The following is a 22,349-nucleotide window of genomic DNA, read 5'->3' as shown; positions in this document are numbered from 1 at the left end:
ATGTCAAGGGAACTCACAGAGTAGCCTATGAGGTTTTCACTGTTGCCGGCCTGGCTCTGTTTCTGCTGGCAGCTGATGTGGTAGAAGGTGAAGAGAAGGTGGTGTCTGTCGGTCAGACGAGCCGGCAGGGCTATCTTCACCTCCTCGTAGAAGTCTGGAGACCTGCAACCCCACGCAGGGAACACGCTCAGACTACATCATGATAGTGGATAAGCGCTATGTGTGTACTGTATGCTGTGTGTGTCAATGCTGACATATTTGCTTGTGTTATTTTCCTGCTGACTGTTTCACTGCTTAATAGTAATTTATTGTCGCAATTTAGTTATGGTTGTCATCAGTGTGGGCGGGCACTTAGACCAATCAAATGCCTTTGCATTCTATAAACAACGGCCCCAGCGGTTGCAGAGAAATACTTGCTTGTTATGGTAGGTAACTGGGGTGTAGACCTCTTGGACAAATTCGGGACCGCTCGACTTCCCAAAAATGACCTGAGGAGAGAAAATAACGAGCATGACTTTGGATTCCGTGCGGCAACAAACCTGACATCATGAATACATGATGGCATACGGATTGGTGTGTGTGCGCACGTGTGTTTGTTTAAGCAGCACTTACAGGGAGCACACCGCTGGGGTCTTCGCCACTCATGAACTGGATCTTGATGGTGATGTTTCGTGTCGATGTCAGCCTGTTGACAAAGTTGAGCCTCTGGGGGTACACATAGAGAAGGTTCCTGGAGGGGGGGGGGGAGAGAGAGAGAGACACACAGAGACAGAGAGAGAGAGACAGAGAGACAGAGAGACAGAGAGAGAGACAGACAGAGAGAAATATAAGTATAAAGAAGTCTGTTGAGGGCTGAATGTGACTTCAACAATTGAACAGTATCAAAAGAGAGACCTTCACGATGCACCAGCAGGTGGCGCCACCTCTACAGTTGAAGGATGAATATAACCGTATGAAACACAGGTCTCTACCTGCAGTCTAAATATACACCCTGCCTTCCCGTCATGGAATGTAGATACATGTTAACACATCACTCCACAGCACATACCAGCCAAACTGCTTGTTGGATACGTAATAATTGCAATTTTCCCACACTAGCCTTTATTCCTAGCCTTCTGTTTGTTTTTACTGATTATACTCCTGAACCTTGTAAATATTTCCCCATTAATCGAATTTGAAATCAATACACATTCATTTACACATTGAAAAGCATGCTGAAACAAGACATTAACATCACAGTAAGGAGCTGGGTTCCAAAACGATGCTTATTCAGTGTTGAGGTCGTACGACAAAGGTGTGGGCATAGACACCTCTTGTTGCCTGGTCACTGATCATCTAAAACACCCAGCTAACCTGTTTCCAGCACCCGGAGCAACAGACTTGTGCCAAGAACATTCTCTACTAATATCTGACTTGCGGCTCTCAATTCACCCTGAGGGGGAGTATGCATTATTATGCCCGAACAATTCAAATGTCAGTGTTTCCCACACATAGACTCATTTGTGGCGGTGCGCCACAGAATCAACACCGGCCGCCACATACTGCGTTTTGTTTTAAAACATTTTTTAATGCTATTTAAAACACGCAGCATATTTGTTCAGCTGCATTTCCTTTCCCTGCTTTCCCTCCGTCTCTATGTCACTCACGCGTCTCTCTCACTCACACACACAACGTCAGCACACGTTAGCAACGACGTAGATCCGCCGTTCTAGTAAGACAGACAGTGATAACAGCGAGCCGCATTAGTAGCGTAGCTAAAAGTCTAGGAAAGTTGAGGCTCCAGAGCCAGCTGAAGCAACAGGTGAGGTGGACAAACAGATGTAGAAACAGGCAGGTAAGAAAGCAGATCTCAGGACAAGGGAACTCATGTGAAGATGTGAATCAATTTTGATTAATATAATAAAGTTCTGTGTAACAAATTATTGAGTAAGGAATTATTTAATATTCCCCCCACAGACCGACCCCCACAAATTGCTTTCTAATCTGTGGGAAACACTGAATGTCTTTAAATAAATCCTTAAAATTTGAATAAATATGATTCAAAGAATTTGAACTAGGTGGGCCTTGTGTATATCTCTAAGTCAAATAGTCAATAACCGTGGCAGAAAAGGTGCTTGTCAAGGTCTATTCCACAACACAGTCCGCAGGGTGGCTTGTTTTGTTTGAGGCACACCTCACAAGCAACTATCAGTGATCCCTCAGTACAGCCAGGCTAATGGGAGGAAACAGAAAAAGTAAACTAACCTGTATCCCGTTCCGGATATAGGCCCGAGAGCAAGTCAAATGAGTTTATTAGAGAGCAAACAGAGTTGGTGTGTGTGTGTGTGTACACTCACCTGTACATACTGTGTGGAACATACACCTCGTTGGGGGGGAACTCCAGCACCTCTTTAATTGGCCGAATGTTCTTCTCGACCAATGGTTTGACCGGGATTAGCTCAGAGGACAGACAAGCAATGGGGCTGTCCTGGACCGGTGTCAAGTCCAGCTTGATTATACCTGTGTAGGTTACACACAAGGGTACACAAGAAACAGGAATGGGATGATGACATTTCTTAGTGTATCTAGCTCAGATAAGAGACATGATAAGTAGTTGTTTAGATACAGTGTGAGTGAACTGACTGTCTCATTTTTGCCGTTGCGGGTTGGTTAGGAGTTTACCTGACATCGTCTTGATCCTCCTTTGCAGGGACGACAGCTTCTTGATGTCCGCCAGAACCTTGAACAGGTCCTCGTCACTGAGACGGTCCCCTTCCTGGAACACACACACAGAACACGACGCCTCAGGCAACAGCAAACCTGCTGGTTCACAATGCACTGGATAGTTGTGATATGCGCACTTCATTTTTTTTAGAAGTGTTCATTTAGTATAATCATGTAAGAAAATGAGGGTGAACTCAAATGTTCTCTTGCTGTTGTCATGCTGGAGAATGTTGACTGAATGTGGGAAATGACATGGTGTCACATGTTGTCTGGCAGGACTGGGAATTATCCATGGACCTGCCCGTCTTCATGCCTGCATATTTGAGTTTTAGTAAGGGTAAACGGTATCCTGTGTGTGTGTGTGTGCGGACCTGCTTGCAGATGGCGTTGATGGTGATGGTAGCGGGTTTGAATGCAGATATGTTACACTGATCCTCCATGGTGCTGAAACGTTCCGAATTTCTCCTGGGAAGCTGACCTTTCCTGTCCATACTGCTGGACTTGCCACCTGGAGGAGAGGAAAGAGGAAAGAGGAGGGAAGGTTCCAGATATCAGCGCAATAAAGGGAAAGTGAGGCTTCGGACTACCGTAATTTTCGGACTATAAGCCGCGCCTTTTGTCCCATTTTTCGAACCTGCGGCTTATATAACGGCGCGGCTAATCTATGGATTTTTACAGCTAGCGCCTAACGGCTAATAAATGGGAGCTTCCTCAAGCAGCCATCTCTTTCCCGACAATCCCCTCTGTGCACGAACCCTTACATGTGGTAATGAAACATTCAAACACCTGCACCTTATAGTCCAGTGCGGCTTATATATGTACACATCATTCAATTTAGCTGCTGCGGCTTATATAACGGTGCGCCTTCTAGTCCAAAAATTACGGTAATGAGGTCTTAACCAGGTACAGAGTAGCTCATCCCACATCTACCACACACAGACATACAGGTAAACCTGAGCAGAAAGAAACTGACACAAAGACACTGATATACACACACGCACACACACACCGTTGATGCTGTCTGAGTCAGTGGTGTCTCGGTCGAGCGTGGCAGTACTGATGACGTTCATGATGTTGACCGTGGCCCAGGCAAACGGCATGCGGTAGCGGCCCAGTTTCTGGCAGAAGGTCTCCGATTGGCCGCGCAGCTTCTCCAGCTTGTCCTTGTTCTGCTCAGAAGGACAGGACCGGCCACATGACCGACATACTGGGACACCAACTGTTACCGTCGTCGTTGTCTAGGGTACATTGTCACCTAACCTATTGGTGTAACAGCTCGGTCGTGGTCGCTAGGATCGATCAGGTTTATAATATTATCATGAACCACGTCATCACCCCAGAGAAAGGGGAAAGGTCCAGCAGAGGGAAAACAGAAACGGAGACAACCGGCCGGCACCGATAGCTACGTCCACCAGCAAAGCAGACTGACGCCAACAACTTCTTCCCGCCCATCTTAGCATTCAAATGGGCTAAACCCCTCCCCCTGTTTTACCCAGGCCCAATCCGGACACGGGGCGGAGTCCCACTTCCCCTTTCAGTCACCATAATGTGCAGAGCCGCCGCCCCCCACTAAAGTGTTTAAAGTGTCAATTAAAGAAACTAAAGAAACCCTAAACTCCTGAGAAGCGAACATGACTCATTAGCTGGTGCAACACCCTGCCACTAAATGTGCACGTAACACCAAACCAACAAACCCAGGACAGCCCAGCCTCTAAATCCCAGTGTACATAGTTACGTTGATGCGGATGTGTTCCATCGATATATCGAGAGACGACTAAACAGATTGTGAGAGATACCATTTTTTTGCGCAATGTGTCTGTGAGTGGGTGTGTGTTTGTGACACAGTGGAACATGCTACCTTTGCTGTGTCACTCTCCTTCATGACCATGTAGGGTTCAGCACACTCACTGATCTCCCCCTGTTGCAGGACCTTCTCTATCTGGAACACACACACACACAGACACACACACCATCCATTAGACATGACCCGTCAGAACTACCACAAACACACATACGTTCTTTACGTTAAACACAACAGGTGTGTAGGATAGGGTAGGTAGATACAATACACAGAACACCCACCAAATTTACTTCCTTGGATAGGGATCGATACAAGTATTTTTTGGTATTTGGTATTTAGTGTATTTGATCACAATGTAATACAAGCTGTGATAGCAGGTGCATCTCACCTTGATGACTAGGTAGATATCTGGGGAGGGGTAGGTGATAGAGAAGATAGCAGCTCTGGCTTGGCTGGATGGGTCCACGTGTGGCGTGTGGGGTTTCAGGAAACCTTTGAACTGGTCCGAGTTAAGGTCGCAGTAGAAGTTCTCCGATATCTAAGCAGGACAAACATAAAGGGTATTGCACTGTATTGATATAATGCAGCATATTTGATATGTTCCCAATGTACATGTATCCATTTCTTCCAAAAAGCTGAAGAATGGGCATTGGGAATTCATGGATATATGATTTCAAATATACAGAATTTAATCTATTCCAGTATTTATAGTAATCAACAATACCCCTTCTGACTAAATGTTTCAACATCTTTACACAGTTTCATAGAAACTTTTTATAGGCCTAAATCACAGCTTAGTTTTAGGCCATCGATCCTGTGACTTGTTTTTTTGAAACCTCTCTCGTCTTGCAGTCCAATCCTCTGAGGCTCTGACCATATGCCATTGGGTTTGTGTCATGCGACACCCTCCATTAGCGAACGATTAGCGCCTCCTCTCGATTTCTCTGCTCCCGTCAACCCTCTCTCTGACATGCTCGCTAACGCTTCCCAGCAGGCCTGCCCTATGGCAGAGAGACCCTTTAATAGTTCACCCAAACAAATGTATCCTTCCTTCCTGCCGCCCTTCCTTAAGGGCGTCCATAATCCAACATGACTGGATGTGTGAAAACCTCTCTACACATCTGTCACCGATCCAGTCCTATCAGACCCGCGATATCTCTGTAGACAAAATAAAGGGGTTTGTCCTTAAAGTTCTTCTCCAAGATGGGCCATGGTGGTTAGCATCAGCACTATGCTTGATCTGTGCTGTTGCGGAGACGTCACATGGTTTCAGGCAGAGATAATGAACCCTTTTTTGTGTTTTCTTTGTAAGTGGAAAACAGGAAGTCTCTGGGCTGGATTAACTGATATGTGGGAGGCAAACCACTTCAACAGGAACATCGATAAAACATCATTAAAATGCCATGGCATTCGTTCAAACTCAAACACCCTCTGAGCTGTCCCCTTAGAGAGGTCAGGAATGTCGAGGGCTGATATTCTTGGACAATTACTTATAATGTTTCAGTTAACGGTGATGTTCTTAATATTCTATACTGTCTCAAATGTTGGTTTGATGAGATATTGAGCAGATATGATTTGAAGTCACGAGGTTTGCGACCAGGGGGATTTGAACTCCCGTATTAGCCTGTGTGGGTAAAATCCTCTGTGTGTGTATTTGTGTGTGTGTGTGTGTGTGTGCGCGCGCCATGGTTTTTCAAAAGCTCTTGCTGTCAGAACTGGATTAGAGGAATATTTTCATGGAATTATATGAACATCTGCTGAATATTGTACAGATGCTAAACCAACTGTACACAAACCGAACGAAAAAAACTGCATCAACACAAATTATACTAGTGTCTACATGCAATGTATTTGACAGGATGAGAAAGAGCGCTACGTTCTGTATGAGAATGTTATTAAGAGACAAAAATCACAAAGGAGAAACAACAAAAGACACACCCGGGGAAGGAGAGCGACTAACACCGAGTCGTTTCAAATCAAATTGATTTTTACAAGCTGAGAAGTCCTTCTTTGGAACAGGGAGTTGCTATCAAGGACATACAGCATGGCTTGTTTGAGAGTAATTAAGCGCATCATCAGAGGAAGAGAGAGAAAGAGAGCTACACCAGGTCTGTTATTCATAATTCTTTGTAGGAGACAAGCCAGTCATTCATTGTCACCTACTGCATTGTCCACTTCCTGTGACATAGATATTAGTGGAGGCACCACTGGGACCTAACAGAAACATACCCTCCTATCAGACCAGGGGTCAGACTAGAGGACAGATAACCAGAAGGCTGTTGGCAAAAATCCATATGGGGCATGTATGAAAGAACACCAGCATTAGCATTGAGCACAAAATCTAGCCAAACATCCATTTCAAAAACCTCCAGCTGTGGAAATTCATTCAACACACACACTTCATGGTGAGAACAGGGCATGAAGGAGGTCTTGGATGAGTGAGCCTAAAGCCTTCTAGAGACCAATGATCTGTCTCTACAGTAGTGACTGCCAAGAGCAACAACTATATATATATAAACTATGCCATAAGCTTCACCAAAACCAAACGACATGGCACTTTACCAAAGAAGATTTAAGACCTCACAGCATGTGATAACATCCCGGATGCAGCCTGGAAATGTGTAACCAATTATGAACTGCTTGTGACACTGTCACAATTTAAATTATATACATTTGACCTTTATTTTCCCTCAACACAGGGACTTTGTCTTGTAAAAATATAAACTGCCTAAACAAAACACATGCTAACTGTCTAACACAAGAAAAGGGTAAACAGTGAATTAAAAGTTTACGGTCTCAGTCGCATCCACACGAACTAGGCTGTGAATCAAACTGTGGAATGGAATTATAGAAGCTGTCTACATTAGATTTCCGCAATCAAGGAGTGTCACATTGCGTTAAAAGCCCCAAGTGGTCTCACAGCATATCAACACAACCTCAGCCCACAACCTGCAGGAAGTTACATCAACACAACCCCTATCCTGATCTTTATGTCATGATGGCCAATGTGTCTGTGCCATTAGCTCCCCTACAACAACAGAGGGTACCGTGATATCAAATGTGGAGCCCAATACTCTTCCCGTCACTTATGGTTGATATATTTGGAGAGGGAGAAGGAGGTCTGCAAGCGGGGAGTTAGACCAGACTATTTAGGAGGGAGGAGAGAAGAAAGTGTCGGAGGAGAGGAACTGGGCAAAGCTAGCCAGAGCAACTCACTCCCCGGCCCCAAGAAAACACAGCCACGCTGGCGCAAAAAGAGCCCAGGAGCTGGCTCCTCTGAGGGGGGGGAAACGGAGACTGGCTGAAGACGGGACAGAGCAGCAGGCTCCAGTTGCAGAGGCTCGGCCAGGAGTGAGGCTCCTCCGGCCTGGTTTCCTGGAGGTGTCCGGTCTTTCCCAAATCAGAAGCCATGGGTTGATGCCGCGGTCCGGGCCAAGCTGAGAGCCCGCACTGTCGCCTTTAACTCTGGGAACCCTGATGAGTACAGGAAGGCCAGATACAACCTTCTGAAGGCCATCAAAGCAGCGAAAAGGGCTTACAGGACCAAGGTGGAGTCCAGCTACCATGGCTCTGACCCCAGGCGCATATGGAGTGGACTTAAAGCCATTACTGACTACAAAGGGAGAGGCTACAATGAGACCCAGTCCTCTGTCCTCTGTAGACGAGCTGAATTCCTTCTACACTCGCTTTGAGAGGGACAGTGACCCCCCTGAAGGCCAAGCCAGTGGTGTGCCCACACTAACTGAAGCCGAGGTGAGGCTGTGCTTTAAGAAGATCAAACCTCGCAAGGCACCTGGCCCAGACGGTATATCAGGTAGGGCCCTCGGGCTGCGCTGACCAGCTGGTAGGGGTCTTCAGTGACATCTTCAACCTCTCCCTTAACCTGTCTGTACTCCCCACCTGCTTCAAGAGGACCACCTTATCCCTGCGCCCAAGAACACCGAGGTCACATGTTTGAACGACTATCGCCCGATAGCACTGACCTCTATCATCATGAAGTGCTTCGAGCGGCTAGTCAAATCATTCATCTGCTCCTCGCTGCCCCCCACCCTGGACCCTATGCAGTTTGCATACCGGTCCAACAGGTCTACAGACGATGCCATCGCTCTGACTATGCACACCGCTCTCTCCCACCTGGACAAGGGGAATACATATGTGAGGATGCTGTTCATTGACTACAGCTCAGCGTTCAACACCATCATCCCCTCCAGACTGGTCTCTGGGACTGAGCACCTCCCTCTGCAAGTGGATCATCCACTTCCTGACGGGGAGGCCACAGGTGGTGAGAATCGGTGACCGCACCTCATCCGTACTAATCACCAACACAGACACCCCCCAGGACTGTGTGCTCAGCCCTCTCCTGTTCTCCTTGTTCACTCACGACTGTGCGGCAACGCACAGCTCCAACCTCCTTGTTAAGTTTGCTGACGACACAACCGTCGTGGGCCTCATCTCTGACAGTGACGAGTCAGCCTACAGAGAGGAGGTTGACACCCTGACATCATGGTGTCAGGACAATAACCTCTCTCTTAACATCAGCAAGACCAAGGAGATGATTGTGAACTATAGGAGGCGGCAGGAGGAGGAGCATGCACCCCTACTCATCAATGGATCTGAAGTGGAGAAGGTCAGCTGCTTCAAGTGAACATCAGCAACGACCTCACCTGGTCTGTTCACACAACAAGGTGGTCAAAGCGGCCCGTAAGCGCCTCTTCTTCCTGAGGAGACTGAAGAAGTTTGGCATGGACTCAGTCATCCTCACTAACTTTTACAGATGCACTATAGAGAGCATTCTGACTGGTTGCATTACAGTGTGGTATGGGAGATGCACAGACAGGGACCGCAAGGCCCTAAGAAGTGTGGTCCGTTCTGCTGAGTTCATCATCAGCAGGAAGCTCCCAGCCCTACAAGACACCTACCACACACGTTGCCTAAGGAAAGCCGGCAGGATTCTAAGAGACTGTTCCCACCCATCCTTCAGTTTCTACAGTTTCTACCCAAGGGCCATCAGGCTTCTGAATGGACACTGATATGTACATTGATTTACTGCACGCTAGTCTTGTCTTAAGAATGTCAGTGCCCAGTCTGACCTTGTGTTGTTCTGTGTACCAGACAATAAAAGACTTGAACTTGAGGTGTTAAAGCACCGTGGTGGGACCAGTGAAGAGGTGGTCTCTGGGGGCAGAGGTGGAGGAGGAGCCTTCCTAAATACCAGCCTGGTCTGCTTGTGCAACGGACACCTTTCATAAACACCGCTTTTGCCCGCTACGCCACCAGAAAAGTTAGTCATTCTTTGGCGCGGGGGGGGGGGGGGGCTGTATTTATACTGAGGATCGAGTTTAAACAATTGAATCAGCTAGCACTTGGATGGTAACCATCGAACGCAGAGAATCAGTAGCCACATCCGATTCATCCACCTCCTCCACTTTAATCCACACACACCTTAATCCCCCATCACATCCCTTCATCTTCTGATCTTCAGGATCCCATTGATCAAAATCCAACACTGACGGTGGCTGCCATAAGGGACTACTCAAGTGCATAATGGGCCTCAACTATGCAAACTAAACAGGTTTAAGTGTACATAAAGGGAATATACGACATTTCTAAAAAAAGAAAAACCTTCTCATCTTTACGTGTATCTGTATGTTGTCTATGAGCCAGGCTACTACTTACTTTCTTTTTCTCTTTCAGGTCATACAGGGCCAAGGTAGCAAAGACGGGCTCAATGTCGATCTCAAACCTGCACGTGAAAGAAAAAACACATATACAAATAAAACAACCCCTCAAAAGATTATAGAAAATATTCAAACAGATTCTGCGGCAAGCACTCATAATAATATTGATTTGGGTAGAGTGCAGAGTGATGTGTCACAAACCACTGCTGCCTAAATGAAAAAACAGAGACAGGCAGAAACCTCTGGCAGCTTCAGATATGCAGAGAACGAGAGCCTAGCCCACAGAAAGTGATGGTCTGGATGAAAAACAACCAGCCCTGACAAACTGCAGTCCACCACTACCCTCCCACATGCCACTATTGGCCTCAGGCCTCCAATAGAACTTGGAACATGAGTAACAGTGCTGATGTTGCAACACACAACTATTTTTAGGCCTCAATGAAAGCTTTGGGCTCTTTCTCTGTGTTAATCTCCGTCACGCTAACTTTCTGAACATCAATATAATTTCTAGTCATTGCATGTACTGTGTGCAGCAGAGGGATGTGTCTAGCTAGGTGTTGGTAATCTTCCTGAGGGTCATCTTACTTGATAGCAAGGCAGCGAATGAGAATCCTGTCTCCCATGTGCTCCTTGGGACAGTCGGGAATAGGGCGGATCTCCACGGCATCTTCCTGAAAAACCAGAGGTGTAGGCTCTCATCAGAACATTATGATGAATTTTGACGACAGAAAACATTTCTGTGTGTCTGTGTGGGTGGATGGTCCTACAGCATGCTGTCGTGGGTGTATGCAAACATCTATGTGTGTGTGTGTGTCTCACCTCATCGGACGGGGGGTAAAGTGCAAAGAGCTCGGGGTGTCTGAGCCCCCGACGGGCCTCCTGATTGTACCTGTCCAGGTCGTCGGGGTTACTGAAGCACAGGAGCCCCTCCACCCTGGGGTCAGGGGTCAAACCCTTCCGTAGGTCAAAGTCAGAGGAGGTCAGGGTGTGGCTGGGGTCATCACTCAGCACGGCGAGGGAGGGGGACTTCACCTGGGGGGGGGGGCAGAGTCAGGGTCAGGTTAAAGATAGAATTTGAGATTAGGAGTAGGGGTCGGCGTGGCCGACCGATCGGTATCGGTCATTTTCAAAACCGATTTGAAGATAAGAATGTTTTGTTGTTGTAATTTTATAACATTTATTTTCCATTATTTGTTTCTTTACTTCTTTAAGTTTTACAAAATTTTAAAAGACTGCTACTGGATGCTCCCTGCACTTTTTATGTTGTTGTTGTTATTATTAATATTAATGTTATTATTTTTAAAAATTAAAGATATGGTTAAAGTAATTGAATGGGTCTTTGTCAGAGGCCTTTTAATTCTTAATTTTGATATACATTTTCATTTTTACACTTGACATATATCGGTTCAAAATATCGGTTATCGGTCTACTTGATCTGTAATAATCAGTATCGGCATCGGTCCTGAAAAATGCATATCGGTCGACCCCTAATTAGGTGGGAGAGCGTGGGTGAGGCGGGTTGAAATATGAGAATGTTAGGTAAGACGTGTAGGGGAGTTAGGAATGCTAGAACATTTTTGATTACTAACATTCTTTCCATTTAAAGACTTATGTCTTGTCATACCAAGTTATTAGGGTTAGATTATCTCAAGGTTAGGAAAATGGGTAATCAAAAGTGAGTGAATATCCAGACAACTAAGACAAGAGGCAATGCAAACCATGATTTAGTACATTCCAGAAAGAACCCCATAACCCTCCAGAACGACCGTAACCTGCAAACACACAGAGATCTTTGCTAATGGGAGTGTTACTACCACACAGAGGTAGTCTCAGTCTTCATGTCCTCATTTACACCCTTCCTCTGTCATCCAACCCCATCACACCCCCCCAGCCTCCACAGCCCCGTAAAGGAACAACCACAGTCCTCCTCCAGCGATGTATACCTTAGCGAGACCTCCTAGTGCTACTCATCCCAAACCTGGTCCTACGCCAATGTGAAGGGATGATTCAATTCTGGACAATGGGCCTGTTCTTTCCCCTGTCCCCAATTCCCCCTCTCTCACGCCGTCTCTCCCTCTCTGGCCTGGTGTACATGTGGAGCCCCAGGCTGGAACGGGGGCCTTTGGTTTTGGCGATTCGAATTTGGCACGACTGGGGCTGGAGGCTGCCTAGGCCTGGAGGATGGTTATGGCTAATGACTTGGCAAGAGGCTTGAGGTTGGACACTGGGGCTGGAGGGAACTAGGCTAGGATTGCTAGCCCAGACTGATGACTGGTGGTGATTGATGGTTGGGGACTTGACAGGGAAGGAGACTAGGGGTCTGGCATTAGCAAGAGCAAAGAATAGAACAGGCCAGAATATATTGGAACAGAAGCAAATATACTGTATGGAATACAGATCAAGGCAAGCAAAGTCTGCTGAATGTGGTTCTGGGTCTTGGTGGAAGCAGTAGGGGGCTGCATGAATATTCAGGCCGCCTTATTGTGTTCCAAGCCAGGCTGGGTAGACATAAGGGGGAAGGGCTGCCTGGATGGAGGAGGTCATGTCCACGATGAAACAAACTGCTGCTTGTTTACCACCCCCACCCCCTTCCCCCTCTCCCTTTCTTTCTCTGCCTCTCACGCTCAGCCAGCCAGCATGTCTCTCTCTAAAACCCTCTCCTTTTTAAAATCGGGATTCTTTTTAAATCGTCGTTTCAGTCTCTCCCTCGCTCTGTTTTTGCATGTGGAGAGGCACGGTCTCGGATGCTTAGAAGGTCCTTTCCGTTTGCACAGCTCTTTAAACCCACTTCCGGACACAATCTTTGCAGGAATCATCTTGACACTCTGGTAAAGCCCTCATGATGTCCATTTGGTTTCCTGCTGTAACATATTCTATCTGGCGTTATTTGATCATGATTGGTTACACAGAGACGGTGTACATTGATTATTGCTGTAGAGAAGTCCAACTTTGGTGCGGTGGACCGGAAACGCTGCAGCATATGGGCCTTCATATAATCTAAACTGCGGTCGTCCAGGAGTTGTGTGGTGTGTGCGTGTTGCAGTTGTGATGATGCTGTGTGTCCGCCGCTTACTGGGGTGTCTTGTTTCTCCGGCTGGACATCGGACTCAAACGTCTGCTTTTGTAGGCTTTTATGTAGACCTTCCCGCTCAGAATATGCATTCCAGCCATCGCCTTGGCACCTGAACACACACAAACACATCATATGGTTACTGATACACATCTCTCGTATGTTAATCTAATCAAACCAGATTGCGAAGTGAGTTTTCCACCCTTCCAAAGCAAACAGAGTCTAGCTGTGGGTGTTTGTGTGGGTGTGCGGTCCTGGTTGGGAACCCTGTATGTAGTGAGCTTTATCATCCTCTCTCAGACCGCCCTACTTCCTGTGAGGACAGGAAGGACACCTTTAGATCCGAGAGCGTATGGCTAACATCCCCACTTCTCTCTGTCTGGTCTAATCTTATCTCTTCCTCACTCCCTCCACAAGGCTTGCATGTCTTCTATGTCTATCAAGCTTCAACAGAAGACAGACCCTGAGGGGGTAAGAGATCAGTGAGGGAACTGGTCCAGGCTTCTGTCTCCAGCCCTGTGGGGTCCAAGTTGGTGTGGGGTTTCTGGAGGTCTGCTTGTGTCTATAGGGTATAGGGGAGTCTGATAAATGAGTATAGAAGGACCTTAGAAAGAGAGCAGATTCCCAGTATTGTGGCGCATTCTTGATGGATATTGACCTTCATTGGGTATCATTGGGTATTTAGGGTTATGTGGGTGCGTTGGGTTTTATGGTGGGTTGTGTGCATGTGGGTGGGTCTGTTGAGGTCTATGGGGTTGTGCAAGTGTACGGGGTGTATAGTGTAATTGTGTCATGTTTATGGGCTTGTAGCGGATATAGAGGTGTATGGGAGCTCTGAGGTTGTGTAGGGGCTGTGTGGTGTCTTATGGGAAATGGAGTCTTACCTTCTGCTGACCACCAGCCAGGGCTGGGTGTAACTCTGGACACAATCTCGAACATGAGGCTCCAGCTCTGACCTGCGCAGACACAGAACAACACGAGTGAAGGAGGTGGCCCACAAACACGCATACGGCACCTGCAAACCTTTACAGACGCGGACCTTCGCGGAAACCAAGCGTTCTACATTCCGGTCTTATCACAAATCGGCACCGTCATGGCCAAGGTGACTGCCTGAGTGACAGTCAGGTGACGATAACGCACATTGCCGGAATATTTTCCCAATTACAAAAGAGCGCTCTCGAAAAGCCCGAGGTCAAGAACGAAAACCAGGGAAGGACACTAGGGGGGGGGGGGGTCGAGCCCACGCGTTTGTCTGCACACGTGCACCTGCGCGTACACCCCGCTGGCTCTCTAACTCACCCCTCCTCCGGGACGGAGTGTCGGACCGTGCGGCACTCCCTCTCCACCAGCTCCACCTCCAGGTCGTCGTCGGGGAACTCGCCCATCTTGGCCATGAGGCTGGCGTCGCCGCTACGCAGCTGGGTCATCAGGAACTCTTCCAGGTCCAAGGGCTCCAACGCGTCATACGACTGGGGCTGAGGAGAGGAGGGGAGTGAATCCACGAGGGATGAGCTATATTTTTAAGACGCACTGTTCCAGGTATGTCAAATGTGTCTGTTCCTTGGCTCCAGGAACAGGAATGCCTGGACTTGAGCAATACCCCCCCCCCCCCCCCCCCCCCCCCCCCAAAAAAAAAAAAAAGCTACAATGCAGTGTTTGAGGGAGAGAATGAAAAACACAGCCATGAATCATCCATTAGTCTTTGAGGCGCCAAAGCACGTGGATTCTATAGCCTTCAGTCACGTCTAAACGTTAGGGAACAAAAGCACAAAAGAGAGGGAAGAACAAGTTGGATCTTGAGTCCACTCTCGACAACAACTTTACACCTGTCAATTACAACACTCTGTCAGCAACATCCTTAGTTCAACCATAGTGGATGGGCTCCTGTGCTTAGGTTCACCTTGAAGATGCCATCAATTACTCATCTCATCTTGAGGATGTGTGCTAAACAAAACGTAAGTCAGTCAGATGGAATGACGAACTTGGCTTATTCTTTGATCGACAAGCCGGTTTTCAAACCGCAGCTGGAGGTTCTCTGCTGGCATTGAAGAGGACATTGCAACACAGACAGAAATGCAGAACAAGAGACAAGGATGTGAGAGAGGAAAAATAGAATGGCATAGGCATCAATAGCCATAACGACTACAAACAACTGAGAAAGATGGCGTCTGGATACTTCTTCCCAAGCAAAAATTCTCAACCCGATTGCATAGCTTGCCTTGGATTGGAGTTCGAGGTATGAGAATTGAATCGGTGGGGGAAATCTCTTCCAAGCGACCTGCGTTCTAGAAGCATGACAAAGCTTGGCCAATCATGGCAGCAGATCTTACACAATAATGGCCTCTTTCTCCCTTCTTTAGCAGGGAGGCCAACAGAAACAAATAAATGCAAATCTATGCATGCCTCCGTCCACTCCATGCAGCTCTGTGGAGCCGAGCTCTTAGTGGTGCCAACACAGGCTAACCCAGACTAGATAGCACAGCAACTTGCTAGCCTAGCATAGTGTAGCACAGCCCAGCCCACACTTCCCTAGTCAGAAACACACAACACAGACTACAACAAGAACGACATCTCAACTTCACTTGCTTCAAACGGAAAAGAACTACACATTGGTAATAGTGCTACAGATACAATTACTGCCCTGAATGGGGCCTACCTTAGGGTGCAGCCCAAAAACGCTGGTGCAGATGGAGTGTAAATGTTGTGTAGAATTACCGCGCTATACGCTCAATATTCAAGAAGGAAGTTGCCAAAATGGCGCAGTCCGGAAACACAGACCTGCTGCCTGTCTCAGTGTGGTTATAGTTTCCGCTATAGTGCAACTAACCACAAGCCTGTTCCAGAGGTTGAGCCTTAGATCTAATGTCACCTCTTGCCCCTTGGTCCCTCAACATGACCTAACAGCCAAGTAGACAAACAGAAAAGTCGACCAGGATGAGTTCCTCTCTAAAGGGTTTGAGATCTCCATATAGGTAAAGCGCCGTGGGGAAGTGGCTAGCGGTGGATATGGGAGGGGCAAAGGGAACCACGTGACCCCATGTGCCACTTGACGAGAGGAAGTGACATCGCCAATCGTTCTAGGATTTCCACAGAGAAACACGGCAGCCACACACGCACAGTGCCACCCGACAGTGTCCCGTGACTTTGGTCATTTTATCATATGGAATAAAGACAACACACACTCATCCTAAACAGATCGAAACAACCAACAGTGAGTCACAACTGTCACCATGACCGCACATTCCCCCCCAACCTGATGCACGAGAGACCCCAGATGATGATGATGTACATGGGGAAGAAAAAAAAAGAATCGCCCTGAAGATTAGGATATTAAAATCCCTCTCCCACATCCCAAATCCAGCTATATGAAAGATTTGCCCGTGTAAGCTGGAAGGTAAGCGGGCGCCGACGGCAGCCTGGGCCCTGACCCATTTCCCAAGCAGGTTAGAGATTACCCATAATAACCCAGAGATGGCCCCACCCCCTTTCCCCGCCCCGGTCCCTGTCAGCTGACTGGCTGGCCCGGGGATCGGAGAGAGGGGGAGCGACAGGGAGAGAGAAGGGCTGCAGCTTACCGTCTCTCAGACAGTCCGTCACAGGGATAGGAACCAAGACTTAAGGCCTAATGTCCAAACAAGGTATTAGGACAAACGAGTGAAGGGAGGAAAGATGAGATGGGGAATCGAAGAAGAAAGACACAACTGAGAGAAAGTGAATGAGAGAGAGAGAGAGAGACAGAGAGAGAGAGAGAGACAGAGAGAGACAGAGAGAGACAGAGAGAGACACAGAGAGACACAGAGAGACAGAGAGACAGAGAGAGACACAGAGAGGGACACAGAGAGACAGAGAGAGAAAGAGAGAGAGAGAGAGAGAATGAGAGAGAGAGAGAAAGAGAGAGAGCGCGATGGGACCTAATCCCTTCAAAATATTGAAGCACATCCTACAGTCTGACTGTGACTGTCAGAGAAAGATTAGAGGAGAAAAACAAGAACAAAAAAGGGGAAGACAGATGGATGGATGGACAAACCACGACTGTCTGGGTAGCAACATGAACACTAACACCACAGGGCTTCGGGCATTAGGCAAACAACACCTGGTGATTCTCTCACTCCCAGTGTCATACCTGGCATAAGCCCCTAATGAAAGGACATGAGTCTCATGGGTTGATAGTAGAGATGCAGGTAGGTGTGTGTGTGACTGTGTGTGACTGTGTGTGTGTGCATGTGTATGTATGTATATGTGCTTGACTGTCAGGCAGGGAGATGCTCACCAAAGAAAAATACATGGATTCAGAGGCTACACTAGTAGATAACAGTCCTGTAGTGTGTGCTGTTGTGGTTTGTGTGTGTGTGTTTGTGTGTGTGTGTGTGTGTGGGGGGGTGGTATTGGGTGTATGTTTTATGTATTAATGTATTGTATGTGTGTGTGTGTGTGTGTGTGTGTGTGAGACTCACCACGGTGAAGCACATGGACGCGGACGCGCTGGAGCTCTGACGACTGTGCTGCGAGGAGCCATGACCGATGCTGAAGTGTTTACGGATCTCAGCAGACGAGTGTCTGGAGGAGGAGAGAGGGAGAAAGGTCACACGGGTCACACCACAGCCCCGGGGCCAGGAGAGGGAGAGAGGGGAACAGGGAGGGAGGGAGGGAGAGAGAGGGAGAACGACCCTCAAGATGAAAAAAAGAGAGGAAGAAAAAGATACAAAACAGACCGAGAAAGAGCAATGAAGAGCCAGCCACATCGTGTTCTCTCAAGCTTGCACAAACGCCACAATGCGCCGTGATAATAACGATTCGACAGACTGCATACGACTGTAGACTGCATTCTAATGATGTCATTCTAAGCAGCCAGAAATATGTCTGTTTCGCACCAGTCCATACAGTTCAACCTCACAGATATGTTCCACATTACTGACTCCTGGTCATCATCACAACGGCGATATCATCAATGACACCATTGTGTGGGATGGCTCTGGGTGAGTTGGTACTCGTTTGGCATTCCCCATTCAGCCCATTGTGATCCTCACTAACTACAGAACAGACCAGAAGACAGCGGCTGGCAGAAATGTGCTGCCCTCTTTTAACAGACAGGCCAAGCGTAAAATCATCAAGACAGTATAATAGAGTGTTATAATAGTGCACGGGGAGGGTGTGTGTGTGCATGTGTGTGTGTGTGTGTGCGTTGGTGTCAGACATAAAACTGCAAACCAACACACAAAAAGACGGCTAGTATCCCAATTAGTTTCACATCACATGTCTCTAAATGTCACAGTAGTTGCCTCTAATTAATCTACCATGCCATTGGACCCCTACTCCTTCACCGAAGGAGAAAAGACAATAGCATCTTTATTGGTAGCGGTTTGGCTATACAGGAGAGATGAAAAGTCCCACTGGGGAAAAAAAGCTCTACTGTCTGTCTGCCCTCCCACAAAAGTGTGTGTGTGTGTGTATTGTAGCCGGTATAGATCAGTTAAACTCACTCCTCAGGTATGCAACAGGCCACCCGCGACAGCAAATTGCTAGCTCTCTGCTCGCTTGGGATGTCGGAGGTGGCAGGTTCGATCCCAGGTGCGGGCGAACGTCAGCCGAGTGTACGTCCGACGGGGGCGGGGCCACGTCTGTTACACATGCGACAGGAAGGGAGCTTGTGTGTGTGTGTGTGTGTGTGACTGCCTGGAGCAAGGTGGTGCAACAGGGCTGTATTTGTGTCGAGTTGGGATGGGGGTGGGGTTCACAGGGTTTTCGCAAATGGGTCAGAGTACTTCCACCCCCGCCCCCCCTCCCCGCCCCCATTTCCATGTTCATTAACCCTCCATGGTCATTGGTCATTGTTAGGTGGCATAGCCCTTGACCTGTCAACCGTAGCGCTACCCTGATCGGTGTGGTCCATCATGCAGGCGGGTAGCCAGTAATGGGCCAGGGCGGCACAGGCCCGCCCACATTACTCACTGGCCCGCCCAGGCCAGTTTGATCAAAATACATTTGTAGTTTATTTTTATTATTGAAATGTATTTAATAAAATATGTTCATATAAACCTGATTTATTGTTGACTGGTGTGTGTGTGTGTTAAATTTGTTTTCCGAATAAAATGGAACTGTTGAAGCAAGTTGTAGGAAGCCTCCAGAACGTAATTGGTTGCTATGGTTGCTAGGGAAACTGACAGGAAGACTCTGGGCGGCCTTTAGTCAGCTAACTTTGCTAGCTGCTTTATAGCCAATGTATTAACATTGTTAATATTAATTATTATTTAAGTGATTTGTTTTCTAGGAAAAACTATGGGCCCACTCACTTTTGCATTGGCCCGCCCAAAATACAATTTTGGCCTACGCCACTGCTATCATGGAGTTGTTTACCACTGACTTTACATGAAGGGAAAACATCCTCTCACTCTCTCACACACACACACACAGTCTACCAGAGGAGGAGAGCATACACAACCTTCAAGCAGGGGAGTTAGGGTGGCATGCGAACGCACACAGAGGAAAGTCCAACTCGTGAGGGAGTTGTACTCAATCTCTCATGCACTCAAGATGTTTGACATGAACATTGTTTTAAAAATAAAATAAATATTTGTACAGCAGTATAAAAGTGAAATGCTTAAAAGAATGTTGCTTAGTCTTCTTGAAGCATTTTTGCTTTACATGTTTTTAAATTGTACTTTTGCTCAGTCCTATTTATATATATATATATATATATATATATATATATATATATATATATATATATATATATATATATATATATATATATATATATATATATATATATATATATATATATATATATATATATATATATATATATATATATACATATATATATATATATATATGTATATATATATATATATATATATATATATATATATATATATATATATATATATATATATATATATATATATATGTATGTATATATATATATACACACACACACACAGTGAGTACACATATACATTTGAACACGCTTACGCACACAATGTGTGCCAACAGGAACTTTTGATAGGCAACCTAAAAAAATCTTGGCCAGACTATTAACATGAGTTGAGTTCAGCAGGTGGGTTACATAATACTGAAGAGTCCAAAAGTCAGCCTGAAAATGGGGAATGTTCCACACCCAGAGTGATAGAGGAATGTAGTTCATATAAACTACACACAACATACCATGTGAACCACGCAAGCTAGATACAGAAATCTTTCAGAAAAAAAAGAAAATGTTAAATGTTAACCTATACTTTCCAGATTGATTTACCATGCACACATATTTTTTCTGCCACTGAAAACATTTCACCGTTAACTATCAAAGGATAAAGTGAGTCCCCCTCAGTGTGCCATGTTCAAAGTAGCGTCAACTAAGCTGTCAATAAAACTTCTCATATTCACATGCCGCCACAAACAAAAAAATACTTCAAAAGCCCTGTGTTCAGTAAACTCCAAACCACTTAACCACTTTCTGTCAACACATGCCCTCTCCACATCTTTCCTTGCTATGGTGACATAATTACGAAGCAAGGACGCAGACGATATTCCGAGACAGACCTACACTAATAGAAAACATTCTTCAATAGGGCGCACACGTGCACGCACACACACACACACACTCCTATAAAAAGACTACACAAGTAAAACAGTCTTCTAGCCTTGCTACAGCAGCAGTGCCAAGCAGGCATCAGGCTTGGACAGAGAGCCTGCCAGGCCTGGAAGCTGAACAGTCTGTCATTTTAGTTCATGGACCAGATGTTTGTGGTTCCCTTGTGCTGCTATTGTCTATGGGAGCGAGACATGAAAGGGAAAGCTTGAAGTTTCATATCTTCACTATTTATTTAATGGCCGCAGCTTAGATAGAAAGACTGTTTCCTCTCAACTGAATCGACGGTGAACGAGATTGAAGCCGTTTAAATGAGAAACTTTGAAATGAGAAGGAACTACATGCTTAAAAAGGGACATATATTTGGACATATTTAACACTGGTAGCTGGAGGTCAAGATCATTTGATTATAGAATGCTGTGAAACAGAATCATCGTCCTTTGTTTTCAAACACAGCCAGGTTTGTTGTATGTGCTAGGGTGCAGATACCCAAGTTTCTACATAATGTGTCATATGAATTCAACCAAAACCTACACATCAGCAATGTGGCTATAATGAGCAACACGTCATAAACTTCCTTTAGAAACAATTCAAGTGAAAGGTCAGTCCCCTTAGGGAAGGAAAGGCGGCAATAATTGAAATCCCTCTCATATGGAGATCATGTGATTGCGGGTGTTTCCCCCAGAGTTCCTTAAATTTGCTGACAAGGCCGAATCATCACAACCAAAACACCCGGAAGCATCAGAAATATGCATCCTGACCAAGTTTTGACCTCAACTTGTCACTAAGACCACAACACCTGATCAGGGTTGGGTGTGACGGCAGGTTAGGACAGAGCAGAGTGGACATTGATGGCTTCTTGTGGCTATGGCAACTACCACCAAACACAGCTGGTCTCCAGAGCCAGGTTATTTGTGTCCAAAATCAAACAATGGTCCAAATATCTTCCCAGGGGAGATAAGGAAATAAAGTCTTAATAAGATGAATACAAGGAGAACAATCCAATCTAGAAGTTCAAATGGAATCTGCTTCGGGCTACGGAGATCCAACTCCATAATATTGACAGGGTCGGTGTCTCATTCCAGTGCAGAGGGAGTCAGGCCTGTACTTGCCTCTGTGTGAGGAAGAGTGACTGTCAGCATTTCTGGATCATGCACCAGCATTCCTCCTTGTTTTTCGTGTTGCTCTCAGCTATGCTTCCGCGGCCTGTCAGGATTATTCAATGCAAAAAATGTCCCTCTACCCAAAGAGACGGAATCTCATAACAAATGTGATCGTCATGCCGTTGGTTTCTCAAAGGGTGGGATCCTCCAATTGCCTCATTCTTCTTATTTCTTTCACCTTCCTGATCTCAGGGAACATGAAAAGTGAACGTGGTGGGCCTGGTTGGCTACTCATACATGTGATCACTCTGGCTTGTCCAACACCCTGTCCGATGAAGGGGAAGAGGAGACCTGACAAAGAGGGGAGAGAGACAGTCGCAGAACTGTTTGCCTCATACTGCTGGAG

The 22,349-nt window shown here is 46.5% G+C and overlaps 1 protein-coding gene across 4 annotated transcripts in view; it reads right to left on the bottom strand.

The window, feature by feature from the left end:
- dock8 (dedicator of cytokinesis 8) overlaps positions 1-22,349 on the bottom strand; it is a 44,672-nt gene that overhangs the window by 20,192 nt on the left and 2,131 nt on the right. For 3 of the 4 annotated variants that reach the window (XM_047048648.1, XM_047048646.1, XM_047048645.1), the window contains exons 2-17: positions 17,707-17,809; positions 14,552-14,727; positions 14,137-14,208; positions 13,256-13,364; positions 11,002-11,214; positions 10,768-10,853; positions 10,181-10,247; positions 4,893-5,042; positions 4,562-4,642; positions 3,713-3,872; positions 3,075-3,211; positions 2,662-2,755; positions 2,337-2,499; positions 613-730; positions 418-488; positions 18-162 (exon numbers count right to left, since the gene is read on the bottom strand). In XM_047048648.1, coding sequence (XP_046904604.1) covers positions 18-162; positions 418-488; positions 613-730; positions 2,337-2,499; positions 2,662-2,755; positions 3,075-3,211; positions 3,713-3,872; positions 4,562-4,642; positions 4,893-5,042; positions 10,181-10,247; positions 10,768-10,853; positions 11,002-11,214; positions 13,256-13,364; positions 14,137-14,208; positions 14,552-14,727; positions 17,707-17,809 — 1,945 coding nt within the window. Of the gene's footprint in view, positions 1-17; positions 163-417; positions 489-612; positions 731-2,336; positions 2,500-2,661; positions 2,756-3,074; positions 3,212-3,712; positions 3,873-4,561; positions 4,643-4,892; positions 5,043-10,180; positions 10,248-10,767; positions 10,854-11,001; positions 11,215-13,255; positions 13,365-14,136; positions 14,209-14,551; positions 14,728-15,908; positions 16,250-17,706; positions 17,810-22,349 lie in introns of those variants that run through there. The other variant, XM_047048647.1, reaches the window with a different exon arrangement.

The sequence above is a fragment of the Hypomesus transpacificus genome, chromosome 24 (genome assembly GCF_021917145.1).
Source record: "Hypomesus transpacificus isolate Combined female chromosome 24, fHypTra1, whole genome shotgun sequence".
Taxonomy (NCBI): domain Eukaryota; kingdom Metazoa; phylum Chordata; class Actinopteri; order Osmeriformes; family Osmeridae; genus Hypomesus; species Hypomesus transpacificus.
The sequence above is the reverse complement of the archived record's forward strand: the minus strand, read 5'-3'. Positions and strand labels throughout refer to the sequence as shown.